Raw genomic sequence first — 18,536 nt, 5'->3', positions numbered from 1 at the left:
ACTGTGAATGCAGCAGCTTTTACACTTTTGTGCAATCAAGGTTACATTCCGTTATGCATTTTTTATTTATAGTCAGCTTTGCCACTGTAGACATTGCAGTTGCAGTGGTCATTTTCAATGCTTACATGTCCGCATTTTTGTGAAATAAAAGGCGTCTTTAAAGTTTCTAAATTTACTGTGTGGATACAGTGATCTATTACAATCACAAAGAGAACAGTGTGTTTACAAATTCATTTGTTTCCATCAGAAATACGGGGCGAAGCAAAAAGCTGCAGCAGCAGCTTGACTAGTCGTGGCATCTTGCAAGTTACTGCTTTCGAACTCCCTGATTACTGAAGAGGTTGGAAAACATAATGGCATAATGGATTCTTTGCATGGCAATGTAAAGAATGAAGTGTGCAGAGCTTTTATGGTACAAAAATTTAATACACAAGGACATATTCATAAGATGTAAAGGTACATAATCTGAATGCAGAGGCTCACATGCAAAATAAAAGAAAGTCTTCAAATGCAACAAAATATTTTCCCAATATTTACACACACACGCACTTGAGGCTGTAAATTATCGATATCCAACAAAGTTCGCTGGGGAAAAAAGACAATGTAATACAGAGAATGCAAATGGTCAAACATAATTGCGCTTTTGAGCTGACTGGGGACAACAGGGGCGACACAAGCACTGGTGCGCAAACAGTCAACTGAAGTTTATTGCGGTTTGCACACATATGTAAGGGTCACATGTCAAAACATAAATAAAAGAAAACATTGAAAGCAGCAACTTTCCTATCGTATCAACAAGCATCAAAAAAACTCTCCCAGCAGATCGGATATTACTTTTACTCCTTTGATATTACTTTTCCAAGATTTGCTTTTCTTGTTTGGAAAGCAAAAATGAAGGGTCTCTTACACAAGTCCCCACTTTTCACGATTTCAAGCATAAGCTTCCCGCAGCTCCCTGATTGTCTTTTCTCTGGCATTATGTTTGACCATGTTAACCACCAACTAGCCGAATTTGAAACTCTCTCAATGGAGGTGCATTGCTGCATGGTACTGGTACCCATCTTGTTCAGCGACTTCAGTTACCCTATTACCGTCTCCCTTTTGTCTGTCCAGTACATGAGCACAATCTAGGCAATTTTTGAGCCTAGTACAGGATCACTACAGTTGGGATCCTTTTACCCCTTTCTCTTCCTTGATGTCAGCCCGAAGGGGAAAGGTAGAAGTTGTTGGATGCCGACGTCTTGAGGTTCTAAACTTGCTCAGTCACATTACTCGTGGAACTTCAGGAAGTAAACTGTTTAATCACACATAAAAAGTTAAGACAGAACGGAAGGTACAACAAGGAGAACAACTATGTACATAGTGATTGATCCGCAGAGTGACCAGACGAAAATCAACCCCCGGTCCCACCAAAACGTCTTCTTTTAATCCCTAAGTCCCCGCCCTCAGTGGGGACACCAACCAATTAGGTCAAAACACAAGCACGCATCCAATCAAGGACCGGGGAAAGGAAAACACATCCAATAAAACACAAGGGAGAGGAAGACACATTGAAAAAGAGACAGAGGAGCGTAAAACACGCCCAATCAAAGATTGGGGAGAGGGGACAGGTCATTGTCACGAATACTAACAATTCCCCTCTCGGATCACTCCATCCTCCCCCGCGGGGCGGCATGATTACTCGCTTAAAGAGCATGCGAGGGCCGCACAGATTGTCGAAAGCCGTGCCACTTAAGGCGCCGCCGCTCCCCAATTCTTCCTGATGCCCCACGTGCACAGGAAGTGCCTGGCAGTCATATGGAGCTGATAAGCGCTCACAGTGAACATGAGGAACGCGTCTTCAAAATTGCCTCCTAGCCACACACTGAACGACCGCCGCCCGGGTAATGGCCTTGGGCAGCGTCGCCGCGGTAGGGATGAAAGGCGACTTTCTTCCTTCGTTGCTGCTTCTCGGAGCGGGCTGCGAACAATGGGGCCCGGCCAAGCTGGGTCGTCTGCGCACCCCGAACTCCCCTCCGTCGCCGTCCGCTTGACTCGTTAGTTCCATGTGGAGTCAAAAGGAAATGGATCACAGCGTACGCACTCTTGTCCACATACAGGCGGCGTTCCATACGTGATTACTTGAGGCTCCGGATGTGTCCAAGCCAGCCGCGCACGACACCTCCCCACCAAGTGTGCTGCATAACATCTTGGAATGAAGCACACACAGAAAACCGAAACAGACCAACGTGGCGCGGGCCCGGAGCCAAAGAAGCACCACCTGCCGCTGCCGAACCATATGCGTTGCCAAAGCCTCAGGGTACACCTCCATAAATGACATAACTCCAGGCCCCGGATACCCCCACGCCTCTAGTTGGCAGCTACGAGTCGCGACATTGCATCGGCATTAGCGTTTTGCTCCCCCTTTTTGTGCTCGACCCGGATATCAAATCTCTGCAGAGCGAGTGCCCAGCGTGTCAGCTTGGCGCTGTGCGGACTACTCAGAGTCAAATATTTGAGCGGGTTATGGTCCGTTATGACCCTAATTTGTGCGCCACACAACCAGACTTCAAGTCGCCCCAATGCCCAAATGATGGCATAAGCCTCCTTCTCGATAGTCGCCCAGCGGGTCTGAGCCGGGCTTAGCTTTTTGCTCAGAAAAGCGATAGGCTGCTCGCGGCCCTCGTCATCGCACTGGGCAAGGCAGGCACCCACCGCGTAGTCCGAAGCATCGATTGCGAGCACGAACTCCTTACTTGGGTCAGGCGCATGAAGTGAGGATGCGCTCTTCAAGCAAGCTTTCACCTCATCAAAAGCTTTCTGCGCCTCGTCATCCCATGGGAGCCGCTGCGGTGTCCGCCTGTTAGTTAAGCTCGTCAGTGGGAGCACGACGCGAGAATAGTCGGGGACATATTGTCGGTAATAGTTAGCTAAGCCCAGAAAGCTTTTGAGCTCCTTCTTTGTTTGGGGCCTCGGCATGTCGTCTATCGCCTTGACCTTTCCTGGATTAGCGCTGAGCTTCCCCGACCCAACCACATGGCCCAAAAATTCGACTTCTCGTCTCGCGAAATGACATTTGCCTGCGTTCACGGTGAACCCGGCGGCTGCGATCGAAGCGAGCACCGCCCGAACGTGCCTCAAATGCTCCTCCCAGGTGTCTGAATAAATCGCGAGGTCATCTATGTAGGCGCATGCGTACTCGCGGTGCGGTGCTAGTACCTGGTTTATGACCCTCTGAAATGTCGAACTCGCATTTCGAAGGCCGAAGGGCATGACCCTCCATGCGTACTGCCCCACCGGAGTGACGAATGCCGTGAGGGCCTGTGCCTGCTCGTCAAGGGATATTTGCCAATAGCCTCTCAGCATGTCTATTAGGCTGATGAAGTTGGCCTTCGCTGCTCGGAACAGCAGCTCGGACGGTAGGCTCATCGGGAAGGCGTCCTGCTCGGTTATCGCATTCAACTTCCGATAATCGCAGCACAGGCGCAGCCCCCCATCTTTTTTAGCGACGCAAACCACTGGGTGAGCATGAGGACTCTCAACGGGATATATTAGTCCCCACTCCAGGAGCTCATCTACTTGCCTCTCCACTTCCTTCCGATACGCCATCGGGACCTTGTACGCATGGCCAGCCCGTGGCTGAGCACCCTCCTTTAGCACGATTTTGTGCGCTCCTAGCGTGCATTTGCCGGGCCCACTGCTGAAAACCTGGCCATTCTCCTCGATCAGTGCCTCTAGATCTCGGCGCTGCGCTATTTTTAACACCTCTGCGCGTCGCTCGGTTGGGAGGACAAGCTGAGTACATGGATGCCCAGCAACAGGCTCCTGGTGGAACAAAAGCTCGTCCCGGACCGCCATGCCGTGTGTTCCCTCTCTAGCCTGAGCCCACGCTTCCTGGAGTGATTCGTCTCCAATCTGCGCCTCGCGAAACCGTTGCCGCGTCGTCTGTGCCACCGCGGTTTCCCCTTCGCTGCAATCTGCTGCTACCGCGCCCGCTAGAACCTCGTCAACCCGCTTCTCCCTCTCTTCGATTTCTTCGTCGGAACCCTCGGCTTCTCCCTGTTCTTGCGCATGGACACGATCGCTCAGAAGCCGCTCATAGTCTTCGGGAGTGATTAACGCGCTTATCCCAGTTATAAGCTCGTCTGTGACTGCACACAGTATGCCCCGCTCCGACGGGTCAAATGATACTCGCGGTGCTCCCTGAGTTGTTACTAGGGGAACGTACGCCAGCTCCGCGACAACCTGCTTTCCGAAAGCCCCGGTGAGTTTTATTGTTGCCCCCGCGCATTCATATCGCGGCACGAGCGACCTGCGGATGACCGTGATGTCGGCCCCTGAGTCAATGCGCGCACTTATAGCGTTCCCGCTACTCAACAATGTCACCTCTCCGGCGCTGACTTTCTCCTCCGCGGGCTGCCTTTCCACTGAGCCGTGCACTGTCTCCCTGTCATGCAAGGGGACCGATATTCGGGCGATTACTGATTTCTGGTCTGCGCGTCCGCCCCCCCATGTCTGGCTTTTCCGCGGTTTGTCTTTTCGGGCAAAATCTTGCGATGTGCCCATGCCCGTGGCAATGGAAACACTGTCCACGTCCCCGGGGCCGCGTGTTGTTTGGTCGGGACTGGGTTCCGTCGCGCTGTGTTGCCTCGAGTGCCTCGTTCGTCGCCACCGCCGCGCTCGCTGCTTTCCCGACCTTAAATCTTCGGCTTTAGTCGTGGTTTTCTGCCAGCGTGACAATCTCACTAGGTTTTAGGAACCCTGGCTTATCATTTAGAGCAACGTGCGCTCTCGCCTCTGCACTGAGGGCTTCCTTTAGTCGGTCCGCGACGGCTAGCAGTTTGAACTCCTCTAACGAAGTTACCCGACAGCTGTTTAAATAGTATTCCAGGTAGTTCTGCAGGCGTACCGCAAACTGCTCCCACGTCTCATTTGGGTTTTTGTTCGCGGATGAGTAAAGACGCTTGTATTCGGCGGCAGTGAGCCTCAAGCCGTCTAACACTTTAGCTTTCAGGAGTGCGTACTCGCTCCTTTCCTCTGCGGACAACCGCGTGAGTAGCATGCGTGCCCTCTCGCTTAGGTGTGGCAAAACTAGTCCAGCCCACCACTGGGTTGGAGCTTCGTATGACCCCAACGTGGCCTCTACGTCCTCGAACCACCCTGGTACCAGGGCTTCTTGAAGCGGCATCGGCGTGAGGACGCCTTTCATAAGGTTAGCAAATTTCAACCTTCTGTCCTCGTCCATTCTTCCGCTCGCTCCCGCGCTATCACCAAGCCCACCCGCTGTTCCGCTCTGCTTAAGATTCAGCCTTGTATTTTCCAAAGCCAACCGCTCCTTTTCCACCGCTAGTTCAGCAATTCGTAATTGCACTTGCAACTCGGTCATTTGTTGCACCGGCGCGCTAACTGTCAGAGGGTGCGTCGGACCCTCATTTGCCTGACTCGCGGCTGCCAACTCTCCGTTTCCTGCCCCGTACTCCGTCTCTTTCTGTTTAACGCTGTCACTTCTCAAAACCCAAGGCTTTGGCATAAGCACAAGCCCGACAGAAACAGAAAGGTACTCGCCTGGCTACCGAAGCTCCGCTTTACGAGGCTGCCGGTGCCCCAACATGGAAGACTGGCCCGGAAGTTGGTCGCTGCGCCGCACGGTCCCGGTTGGAACTCGTCTCCTTGATCCGCATCGTCGTCGGCTCCTCCTGATCAACAGCGCCCTCCTTGACTCTGGTCACCTGGTTCCTTCAGCTGCCCGCTGACTTGGACCTTCACCGTCACGTCGGCGTTGACCAGCTGTCACTCTTCAAATCTTCTCCTCTGGACGTACCACGCTATAGCTCGTCCGCCGCCTTGTACTTCCGCCCTCCTTCAGTTGCCTCGAGTAGGAAGACGTCCTATCCTGCCGACTGCGCCAGTTGGGTTCCTTTTACCCCTTTCTCTTCCTTGATGTCAGCCCGAAGGGGAAAGGTAGAAGTTGTTGGATGCCGACGTCTTGAGGTTCTAAACTTGCTCAGTCACATTACTCGTGGAACTTCAGGAAGTAAACTGTTTAATCACACATAAAAAGTTAAGACAGAATGGAAGGTACAACAAGGAGAACAACTATGTACATAGTGATTGATCCGCAGAGTGACCAGACGAAAATCAACCCCCGGTCCCACCAAAACGTCTTCTTTTAATCCCTAAGTCCCCGCCCTCAGTGGGGACACCAACCAATTAGGTCAAAACACAAGCACGCATCCAATCAAGGACCGGGGAAAGGAAAACACATCCAATAAAACACAAGGGAGAGGAAGACACATTGAAAAAGAGACAAAGGAGCGTAAAACACGCCCAATCAAAGATTGGGGAGAGGGGACAGGTCATTGTCACGAATACTAACAATTCCCCTCTCGGATCACTCCATCCTCCCCCGCGGGGCGGCATGATTACTCGCTTAAAGAGCATGCGAGGGCCGCACAGATTGTCGAAAGCCGTGCCACTTAAGGCGCCGCCGCTCCCCAATTCTTCCTGATGCCCCACGTGCACAGGAAGTGCCTGGCAGTCATATGGAGCTGATAAGCGCTCACAGTGAACATGAGGAACGCGTCTTCAAAATTGCCTCCTAGCCACACACTGAACGACCGCCGCCCGGGTAATGGCCTTGGGCAGCGTCGCCGCGGTAGGGATGAAAGGCGACTTTCTTCCTTCGTTGCTGCTTCTCGGAGCGGGCTGCGAACAATGGGGCCCGGCCAAGCTGGGTCGTCTGCGCACCCCGAACTCCCCTCCGTCGCCGTCCGCTTCACTCGTTAGTTCCATGTGGAGTCAAAAGGAAATGGATCACAGCGTACGCACTCTTGTCCACATACAGGCGGCGTTCCATACGTGATTACTTGAGGCTCCGGATGTGTCCAAGCCAGCCGCGCACGACAACTACCTTCAGGGAGCGATGATATGGCCCTCCTGTTGACATCAACCCCTGATAATGTAACAAGTATAAATCTGATAACTGTTATCAGCGATCACAACCTCCTCAAATTTCAAATTAAAATTCATCTTCATTTTCAACATTTCACAATGTTGACGGTCTTACAGGCAGAAAGCTGTGGGGACAGCTTAACGAGGCCTGAAAGCCGGCGGCAGGCAACAGTGACAGCCGTACAAAAGAAAAGTTCTACATGTTCTGCTGCTTCGAAAGCTGCTGCTGGTGAAGTTATGTATGAAAAAGACACATTTTATCATAAATGTACAAAAATAAGAGCAGAAGTAAGAGTAAAAAAAGACATGAAGCCATTATACAAAGACTAGCGTATGCATGCACACAAGCTTGCAACAAACCCGATCACTGCATTCAAGTTAGACATAAAGCTAAGATTATTATGTTTATAGCACGAAAGCGCAAGTCATTCTAGAAATATTGAACGCAAAACTTTTCGGGTTATTAAAGGATTAAAAGAACTGGGTACATTGAGCTTATTGAGTAACACTGGCATGTATAGCTTAATGACTGTAGAAGGTAATTTGTTCGGCGGTGTGCAATTTCCCATTTTTCAGGCACGCGTTTTAAAAATATTGCAGCCTAACATTGCACCTGAGAGTGTCAATAAGAATTCTTTATACTTTGCATTACCAAAATGAAACTGGTGGAGGAGACGGTAATTATAAAAGCAGTGAATATTGATTATATGATGGTGACTAAATAGCTCGGCTGAGGGATGTAAATATGATACATTGTTTAAGCAACGTATCGCTTTTTTTTCTATCACTATTCCTTTTCTATCACACCACTTTTTCATTATCAATGAAAAGCAGACCACCTTCTAGAAAAATGCCAGATTTTGGCAGATCAAACAATGAAATCATTAATGGTACCATTCGCAGTGGCTTAGTGGTTAAGGCACTCATCTATTAAGCCGGAGTATCCGGGTTCGAACCCGACCGCAGCGGCCGCATTTCAATGGAGGCAAATGCACAAGGCGGCCGTGTGCTGTGTGATGTCAGTGCACGTTAAAGAACCCCAGGCGGTCGAAATTATTCCGGAGGCCTTCACTACGGCGTTCCTCATAGCCCGAGTCGCTTTGGGACATTAAACCCTCATAAAAGCATAAAGCTAATGCAAGATGATGATAGACTGTCATCTAAGAGAATGGATGAGAAGGAAACATGCAACTACAATTAGTAGTTTGCACTCGACACACACATGGCTGAGTCACTGCCCAAGCCTTACGGCTTGCTGACACCAGGCAGGCTCCACTGCCAGGGCACTTGGCCTTCAGTACCAAAAAAACTCCAAAAATGTGTTGCGCACAACAGTGGCACCCTGTGCACAGTTGCGTGCCCTCGTCCTCTGCAATTGGAACATTGCAGAGGTAGACGCAGCCTCCCGCCAGGAGCCCTCGTGAACATTTCCGAACGTGTCGGTGCAGTCAGCGTAGCCAGGAGGGCAGTAATAGCTAGCGGAACTGCTCTCCATACAAAGAAAATTATGGAGCACACATGTTGCTTTTACCACACTGTCCACATTTTTGAGCTCGAGGTTGATTTTTCTCTCGAAGACGCGCCACCGAGACACCAAGATGCCGAATGCATTTTCAACACATCTTCTGTAAAAGAAACAATCACAATTTTGCTTGCAAAACTAATATGCGTCTCACTTTTCTCACACCAAGCAAAGCCCTTTTTGTGACTCAATAGGCTGGTTTTAGCACTTATAAAATATCGCATGCCTGCAAGTCTACGATGCTAACTGGTGACTGAGTGAGGCCAGAAACACAGTTAAATTTACTGTTAGGTTCTCACTTGAGTGATACATACCGTGCTCGGCTGAGGCGGTAGTTGAACACCACCTCTTTGGCGTCTGTGCGGCTCCCTGGCAGTGGCCGCATGAAATCTGGGCGCAACTGGAAGGCCTCATCGCCAACGAAAACATGAGGGCACACCTTCTCCGACTTTGGCAGTCGAGCTGCACGAGGCAGATTGAGCTTGCCCTCATGCAGACGTTGCCCAATGGGGGAATCTTTAAAGATGCCCCCATCATTGAGTCTTCCAGGTGCGCCCACGTCCACCAGCCGAAAAAGATACTTGCTGTCCACCACGGCCAGCAGAACAATGGAATGGGTACCCTGCGAATAAGTGCGAATACAAACACTAAAGGGGGTCCACAGGTGTCACCAGAGTGAGCAGTAGCAAGTGCGGTGACCTGGCATGTCATACCACCCTCTACCACGTCCTGATGCTCGCTCTGCACCCACAGCAGTTGACCCTCCCCTCGTACTGAGTTTACTGCTGGAATGTCATGAACTTTGTTTCTTGCAGTGCGTTACAATTATTATTGCAATGCAGTAGTTTTCGCAAAAAAAAAAGACTTTGCCTCCTCAGAATACACACTTGCAATCACACCACACAAAACACCAGCTCAGTGTGACTGTTTCACAGTCAGATGTGACCCTTTCCACAATGCTCTTTGGGCCTTGACATCAGTGCAACAAGTGGATTACTCCCTTTTTTACATCACAACATACAAATACTTTGCTTTCATACCTTGTAGTTGAAATAAAGGCTTCCAGCATTCTTGGAGCACTTGATTTCAATGTGCTTCACATCAACGGCTCCCAGGCAGTTCGGAAATTGCCACAGACTCCAGAAGTCTGCAGCAATTTCCCTCCACTCGTTCTCTGTTGGAGCCTGCAATACGGAGGACTAGTGGTTAATGAAATCTGAAATGCCTATATCGTAGCTGTACTGTACTAGAGGGCAAAATTAATTGACACACCTTCATGTACATTGGAGCAAGCACCTCCCAGAGCACTGTGCATGTCAGATGGATTGCCCGTCTGGCTGTTTCGATCCCCACCCTGAACGCCATTGCGGCATCTTTAATCAGCATTCCTGATGACAGGTACCTGAAAATATAGACAATAACAAGAATTCCATCAAGTTCCAAAACGCACGCACACGCGCGCGCGCTGTGCTACTCTGTGAATTATTACAGGCAAGCAATCTCCTGTACAATGTCCCCAAACAAGCGTCGTCTGCTCAGAGGCGCTCGTCGCACAGCGTCCCTTCAGAAACAGTACGCCCTTACCGCAGCGTCAGGGCGAGGCGCTCGCCAGACGATATGGGCTCTCTGCACAGCCACTCTTTTGTTAGACGACTTGCAACCATTGAGTGGAGGAGGTTAAATGTCTCCGGGGACATGCGGTAAAACTTGTGGAACAGCGATGCGTCCCCGTCTTGCATCACCTTCATCTGCAAGAATGCATTGAACCATATGCAGTTGCGCTGCTTTGATTTCTTCGCCAGGAACAACTTACCGCTGTAAAGAATTCGCTTTCCTCAGCGCGCCGCTCCCAGACTGGTCGAACCCAGTACTTGCGTGTAAGGGCCTTCTTTCTTTTCAAAATTAGGCGCAAACGTAGAGCTGCTACTTTCTGCTGCCACTCCATTTCGATCGGGGAAAAGCGCGGGGGAAAGCGCGCGGGGAAAACAGCCGAAAACAAACTCCACAACCAAGTGCCAAAAAGTTACGTGAGTGTTCAGTTAAACAGTCTACACTCAATGCACAAAGCTGTAAACACATTTTATTTTGAATTTCATGCGCAATATTTTAAACCTTGCACATAATGTGACTCTTGTTATAGGCGCAAACAGCGTTGTGGTGTATTATGCCAACAACACTGACCGTCGTCGCCATTTCGCGTTCGCGTCTGTTTTGCGCATGGAGCTTGGCCGGTGGGCGACGGAGCGAACGCCAGCCGTCGCCGCCGCCGTCGCCTTCGCGCGTTCGCGTGAGTTTTCGCGTACATGGAGTCCAGGCTTTACTTTGGAACATTTTAATTTATGACCTCTTAAATCTCCCTGTCCCCTCACCTATCCACATTCAGGCATATGCTGACGACACTATTATCCTTGTCCCTGGAAAGACTAGCCGCGAGTTGTCAACATCGGGTTCAAATGTTTTAACATTATTCCAAAACTGGTGTGGCAAGTTTCGTGTTCACTTAAACCCTCAAAAGTGTTCTTGTGTTTTAATTTTTAATGGAGCCCCGGCGTTGCGCAAACGTAAGCCAACTATACGCCCAGACAATTACAGTCTAAAGTGTGAACCAAGTATTAAATTATTAGTTGTTTTTGACTCCCTGCTAGCTTTATTCCTCATGTTAATCATTTGCAAGAGAAAATTATTGCATCTACGACCAAGCTCCTTAATTGGTTCCGTTTCCATTTTCGTGTTTCTCCATCTCATTTGCGCCTAATGTATCATCAGGTTATCTTCCTACAATCACCTATGCCGCCCCAGCTTGGTGGTTCCATTGTCCGCTTTCCAGACTCAGAGATCGTGTCTTATCGTTGCAACGCCTTCCGCTTCTTGCTTCTACTGGTGCCTACAGTACTACGAGAACTGTTGCTCTTCATGTCCTTGCCGATGTTCTTCCATTGCCTATTTATCTGGACCAGTTATGTGCAGAGTTTATGCTTTTTACTTTACGGCAACCCGTTGTCTACGGCAAGACATTTTATAACACGCCTGAAATTCAGCCTGTACTTAATATCTGGTCTGAACCTCTCTCATTGAAATTTAAATTTTCTTTTGCTCAACTTAGTTTTCAGGAAGCCTTGGCCTTTTCGTGTCAACGCGCATTGCATATTTACACTGACGGGCCATTCACTCATCACAGTGCTGGTGCTGCTTTTGTTGTTCTTAGCTCCACACAAAATATTTTATGCGTTCATCGCATATCCTTAGAACCACCTTCAAGTGCCTATGTCGCTGAGCTTGTAGCATTCCATTCTGCTGTTGCGTTTGCTATTAATAACCCTCCTTCTATGCCCGTTCATTTCTACACTGATTCTCTATCTCTGCTTACTGCCCTGTCTTCAGTTAGTTCATTTACCCCACAATTATTTTCATTAAGAAAGATCTCTATCGTTTGTCTTCCCTTGCCTTATTTCTTTTATTTCATATCCGGGGTCACTCCGGAATTTTTGGAAATGAGTTAGCCGACCAGGCTGCTGGTAGTGCTGGGCAATATGGTCATTTACACCCTTCTACCCTTTCACGCCGTTGCGTGCGTTCCCGTTTACACCATTCTTCACTTCTTTTATGGCGAACTTATTGGCAAGAAAATAATGGAGGCACAGAATTATTTACATGATCCCTGATACTCTCAATATTCCTTCCATCCGTCTACCTAGGAGTCCGATTATTACTTTACTCACTGGGCATGGTCGATTCCCTTTCTACTTTAAAAAAATTGGCTTATCTCCTTCAAGTTGCTCCTGCGGTGTTTTGTGCGAAGATGTCAGTCATTACTTCCGGAATTGTTGCCTTACTGCTCCTTTAGTTTGCCATTTAAAGTCTTTCTGCTCATCTGACATTACGAAAAACCCTGCTGCTTGTGCTGTTCTGATTCAAATGGTTCATCTCATCAGCAGCACAATTCCTACACATTCCCGATGAGTTCCTTCGTCATTATCATTTTTCCTGCATAAGCTCTGTACAGAGAAGTGCTCTGTGTTCCTTTGCTGGACAAGGATGCATCTATCTGTGGCCTAACATCGTGTTTGGACCAACTGTGCCTGTGACTTTATCTGTGCTTCTGACTGTTTGTGGTGTCTGGACCAACTGTTCTTGTGACTTTATCTGTGCTGACATTATTTGGGACTTTATCTGTGATTCTGATTGTCTTCGGTGTCTGGACCAACTGTGCCTGAGACTATATCTGTGCTGACATTCTCTGTGCTTCTGTCTGTTCTGTGCCTTTGGGGTTTCATGTTTTTTTGTTTGTGGTTTCTGTTTTCCTGCTTTTCTCTTTAAATTAAGTTTTTTTTAGCGTTTAGCTCCTTTTCATTTTCTTATGGGCTTTATGCCCGATAAAGTGTTGCTGGTCCGGGCTCCCTCTCTCTTTCATTTATGTTTTTTGTATTTTTTCTGAGAGGACCAATAAAAAGGGTAAAAGGGTACGGATGTTGGCGCAAAGGAGCATGGGCTCCAGTGTCAATACAGTGGGTAACGGTGGCGGTGCGGCCCAAGGAAGGTTGCTGGTAGTCAAACGAAACTTGAAAACGGTGCAGAACGGCGACAGGCTGGTTGCATTGGGTAGACGTCAGGGCGGTGTCAATGGAGCGGTGAAAAATGTCGACAGAAGACGGATTGGTGATAGGAACAGGCGTAATGGCGCTGACATGAAGGCCGGCCGTGCTATCGATGAGGGGGAATGCTGAGGCGGGATTGAGAAAGGCAACACTACCAAGCGATTGGCCACGGAGTAAAGTGGTAGGGCAGGAGAACGGGTTGGCCACATAAATAGCGCTGGAGCCACGAACAATTGTCAGTACGGTATGAGGCAGCAAAACAGACTTCTGGTCAGCGCATCGTAAAGAGGGGGTATAAGTGAAGTTGCACTGAGAGAGCGGCACAAGAAAGAGGCACCAGCACTGAAGAGAAAGGTGGAACGTCTGTGTCCTCTGAGACGACCACAGTAGCGGCAGCAGCACCGGGTACGTCCAAGGGAGGTCACTGTAGGGCGACAAGTCAAGCTGAGCACGGGCGCAGTCAATAACGGCGTGATGTGCGGAGAGGAAGTCCCAACCAAGGATAACGTCGTGAGAGGAGCGGGCGAGGACAATTGTGGAGTTCGCTGACCTTTCCGCGAACTCGCTGGTCTTGTGTTCGCAAGGAAGGCCGCTCCAGTGGGGTGCGCCAGTTGAGTTTCCCCCTTCAGGTGGCGATGCGAATAAACACCTTGTTGATGATGAAATAGGGGTTTCTTGATGACCTGGTGGTGCTAAGTCGCAAACATTCACATTACTCGAGGAAAGGAGAAGGTTGACTATTTATATACAACATAAATAAAACAAGAAGAAACAAAGGAAGGAGAAAACTATTTACAGGACTAAACCGTTGATCAGACGAATTCACCCCTCGTTAAACCAAGCGCGCTTGTTTTTAAACCCTCTATCTCCGCCCTTGGCGGGGACAGCCACGAATAAGATTGCAAGCGACACACCTCACCAATCAGTGGTCAATGAAACAAAAATAAGGTTTCCTCCAACTAATCACAGATTGGGGAAAGAGTGCTGATTAAACATTTGGGAAAGGAGAGGTTGCAATCGAAATACACAAACAGCACAAACGCGACCACCCTCTCCTACGGAACCCACGGCGCAGCGGTTACCATTTCCCTAACATTTGTTTTCTCTTTCGCACACGCGACAAAAATATGCCGGCGAGACGATCACTAAAGTTGTTTACAGAACAAACCGAAAGAGAAGAAGACAGTCGTTACGGGAATAGTGGGTGTCCTGTCACTCGGCTAACACTCAGCCGTATCTCGTGCATTCCCGACGCCTCAGCAACCCCTTAACAACGCACACATGTCGACACCTTTTCATGGTTAGACTTCTTAAGACGGGCTATGCCCGTGACGGCGCGGAGTAAACAAGGACGTCCGCCGCACGAAGGGGAGGCAGGGATGGGATAGCTCCCTTTGTTGGCGCCTTCCGACCACACTGGAGCGGCCTTCCTTGCGAACACAAGACCCAACGAGTAAGCGGAAAGGTCAGCGAACTCCACAGCGATGAACTCGATTGTGTAGGGAACGTTCTCGATGAGCAGGCGGGCGGTGCAAGCGGCTACGGTCGAATGTGCTGAGCGCTGGCGGCGCGGAAAGAAACGGCAGGAATGGGCGTCGTCACTTTTTTGAGTCTGCGACAGAGGGTGTGATTGAGAAGAGAAACGATTGCGCCAGTGTCAACAAGTGCTTCGGCAGTAGCCGAGGACACCGGAGACAGTCTGGGGATCTTTGGCGACGAGCATCTGGAAGGAATCATCCTCAATGCTTTTCACAATATGTCTGATCTTGTCGGCCTCGCTCATAGAAGGGTTGACACGCTTGCTGAAGTCGACGACATCTTCAATATAACTGGTGAAGTTTTCACCGGTCTGCTGGGCCCAAATTCGCAAGCGTTGCTCGGCGCGAAGCTTACGCACTGCGGGACGGCCAAAGACTTCTGTCAGACTGGTTTTTAGAGCTGTCCAGCTTGAGATGTCAGCCTCGTGGTTTCGAAACCAGAGATTGGCTACGTCGCTCAAATAAAAGATAAAGTTGGTGAGCTTGACGCTAACGTTCCACTTATTTTATGCGCTTGCGCGTTCATAGGAGGCCAACCAATCCTCCACATTCGTGTCATCTGTGCCGCTGAAGATGGCCGGGTCACGCTGCCGCGCGGCGCCGGAACAGAAGACAGCCGACGGAAGCGGTGAAGCGGTTTGGGTGACGGTCTCAGGCATTGCAAAGGCGGTAGGCAATGCGCGGGTGCAAAGCTCCAGGGCGAGGGGATCGTTGGCACCTCCACCACTTGTAATAAGGAACGTCTTGCAAAGCACAGCGTCGCGAACAACCAGCGATACAGTGTAGGCACAGACCAGAGGCAGCGGTCAGTCCAGAGCACGCACGAGGGATGGAGCGTTCGGCGCTCGAGGTTCGGAGCGTTCGGCGCTTCTCTTCGTCGTCTTCATTGAGCGCCAGCCTTTGAAGATTCCAAAGCCCAAGGCCTGTCTTGCACAAGTAAGGAAGGGTGTCAGGAAAGGGCGTCAGAGGCCCGGAATGGGAACAGTTAAGGACAAGAGTTAATGAAGAATAGCTTAGTAATATGCGATTCGCTGATATCATTGCCTTGCTAAGTCTCTCATGGCGTGAACTGCAATACATGATTAATTACTTAGGCAGACAATGCAGAAGAACGCTGGGTCTAAAATTTGAATCTAACGGTGGATCTGAAGAAACACATGCAGAAAACTAAAGTAATGTTCACCAGTCTGGCTAGGGAACAGCAGTCCACAATTGGTAGAGAGTTACTGCAAGTGGTAAAGGCATACGTCTACTTAGGTCAGGTAGTGACAGCTGATCCGGATCATGAGAGGGAATTAACTGGAAGAATAAGAATTGGGTGCATCACATTTGGCAGGCATTCTCAGATAATGAATGGCAGTCTACCAATATCCCTCAAGAGAAAAGTATATAAAAGCTGTATCTAACCAGTACCCACTTATGAAACAGAAATGTGGAGGCTAAAGAGAAGGGTTCACCTTAAAGACAACGCAGTGAACTATGGAAAGGAACGTTAAGAGACAGGGAGATGGCAGATTGGGTGAAGGATCAAACGCGGGTTACAGATGTCCTAGGCGAAATCAAGGAGAAGAAATAGGCTGGCGTAGAGCATGCAATGCGAAGACAAGATAACCTATGGTCGTTAAGGGTAACTGGATTCCAAAGAAAGCTAGCTTAGAAGGGGGTGGTAGAAAGTTAGATGTGTGGACGAGATAATGAAGTTCACGGGGATTGGGTGGCCGCAGCTGGGACAGGACAGGGTTAACTGGAAAGATATGGGAGAGGCCTTCCTTTGCAGTGGGCGTAGTCAGGCTGATGACGATGACCTGCATCGGCGAATCGTGTTTGATTGCTTGTATTGGTACGAATAATCTTGTTAATATGCAGGTTCGTACTTGGTCAATTCGAGAAGGTTGCTTGTATACGTGCACTTTTATGTTTTGGGCTTCCAACTATCCCCTGGTTGCTTGTCCAAGCGTTTTGTAATTTTTTTTTCGTGCTTATAAAGCTAATAAGACATTTATTGACTGAAGTATGCAACTGACCCATATCGCTAGTCGCTAGCTGTGGCCTCAAATATTCCTTTCCACATATCTTCTACTTCTTCAGTCACCTCTAGATAATTTGAATTAGAGGAGGTTTTAAATTTTGTTTGTATTAAGAGAACCTTCTAAAAAATACCTGGCGACGGGTTTTCATGGCAGTGAAGGGAAGGTGCCCGAGACAGAGTAACTGCGTTATTCCGCTACAAAGTTTGGCCGCACGACGGTGCTCCTGGCCTCGTGGTCGGCTTCTCTCTCCTCGGTCGCTTCAATCTATGGCTGGTGTAGCGTGCGCCATCTACAGAAGCTTCCTGTATGAAGACGCGCCGAGAAACTTCGTTGTAATCAAGGGACTGTTTTTTCTTGACTTTCTAACCTTGGAATTTAGTAGTTGTGTTGAAAATAAGCTTTAAATAACGAATAGTAACTATAAATAATGTTTCAAGGGAACACTAATACCTGCAAGCTAGGTCTATATCCCGCAACGTAGCAAGAGAGAGCGTGTTTCGGCCCCTTCGCTTCCGCTCCGTTGTTAGTAATAGCTGTCATGGAGTATAGTGATTTGAAAGGGGGGGGGGGGTCTCACCGCGAGAGAAACAAGGACTTGAGAAGGACACAGCGCTCGTTGTGTGTCCCTCTCATGTCCTTGTTCTTATCGCGATACGCCCCCCGCAAAATCATTCCTTACGATCTAGCCCAAATTGTCACTGTTCTCAGGTAGTATAGCGCATTCATGCTGCTGCTACCGAAATGTTAACTCGAATAAGCCTGCAGTTTGAACTAACCGAGTTCGAATCAACCGGACTTCACTGCATCGCCTGACTAACGCTGCTACACCTTATTTGCACACAACGGTGCAGGGCTCTGGTTCCCCGACGCTTTCGGCGCCATCTGGCGGGCAGCAGCCGCGCAGGTGCCGGCTGTCCGACGGGAGTGCAATGCACCACCGCCATTCGATGGCTGCGACGGTGGGCGTCCTCGCCCTGGCTGTGCTCACCGCAGGGCTGGCTTGGAACTATTGGGCCGGTGGTCGCGCGGTTGCGGCGGCGCGATCAGCACTCGCGCTGGCGGCGGACTCAGGAATTTGCACCCGGGACTCGTGTGCGCGCTACGCTGAGGCCTTCGCCGCCACCATGGATTTGGTGGCCAGCCCGTGCGAGAACTTTTACAGGTGGGTACACGCTGGCGCGGTACACTCTTGACTATTCGACGTGTCATGCAGTAACGGGACTCAAACATGCTGCCTGCTGGCCATTGTAGTGCGGTACGCTGGCTCCGTATTGTTCCACAAGCAGTTTTACACTAATCTGTATATCTGTCTGTGTTTCACCTGCACATCCCCCAGGTAGTTAAAATGAATCCGGAACCATCCACAACAGCGTCCCTCACAGCCCACACAGATCTTAGGGACATTAAACCCCACATATCATAGGACACTTTCCGTATCGCATCTCTTTATTGCAGCTCGCGGTTTGACACACGCCCGTCTCTTGCCTTGTCTTGTGAGTCAGCGGTCGGGTTTATTTGGCGCGGAAGTCTAGGAGCTGTAACCCTCTGCCTTTGTATTACCGTCGTCGTATGTCACCATTTGGTTTTTGCTGCATCCGAGGCAGGAGAAGAATTAAACCCATCATTATTGGCGTGAAAAATAGAGGTTCCCACTCCTTTTTTTCCCTCTTCTCTCCTCCCTAACTGCTGGGCAGTGATGGGGCCAGCGTGGCGAGTTGAGTGTGTGGCAAGTCTATTAGAGAATCTTTCCATCAATTCAGCCGGCATCCGAGGGGGGTACTCTCGTGTGTTTCAAGGTGTGTGATATGGGCCAGCGTGGCGAGATGAGTGTGTGGCAACTCTATTAGAGAATCCTTCCATCAATTCAGCCGGCATCTGAGGGGGGTACTCTTGTGTGTTTCACGGTGTGTGATATGGGCCA

General features: G+C 49.6%; 1 protein-coding gene across 1 annotated transcript in view; it reads left to right on the top strand.

Moving 5' to 3' along the window:
* The window catches only part of LOC144119361 (uncharacterized), a 74,738-nt gene that overhangs the window by 42,281 nt on the left and 13,921 nt on the right, over window positions 1-18,536 (top strand). Inside the window, exon 3 of the mRNA XM_077652002.1 lies at window positions 17,467-17,777. Within this exon, the coding sequence (XP_077508128.1) occupies window positions 17,545-17,777 (233 nt within the window). The 5' untranslated portion in view covers window positions 17,467-17,544. The remainder of the gene's footprint in view (window positions 1-17,466; window positions 17,778-18,536) is intronic.

This window comes from Amblyomma americanum, chromosome 2, assembly GCF_052857255.1.
Source record: "Amblyomma americanum isolate KBUSLIRL-KWMA chromosome 2, ASM5285725v1, whole genome shotgun sequence".
NCBI classification, from domain to species: domain Eukaryota; kingdom Metazoa; phylum Arthropoda; class Arachnida; order Ixodida; family Ixodidae; genus Amblyomma; species Amblyomma americanum.
Note: the sequence above shows the minus strand (reverse complement) of the source record. Positions and strands in the feature narration are given on the sequence as shown.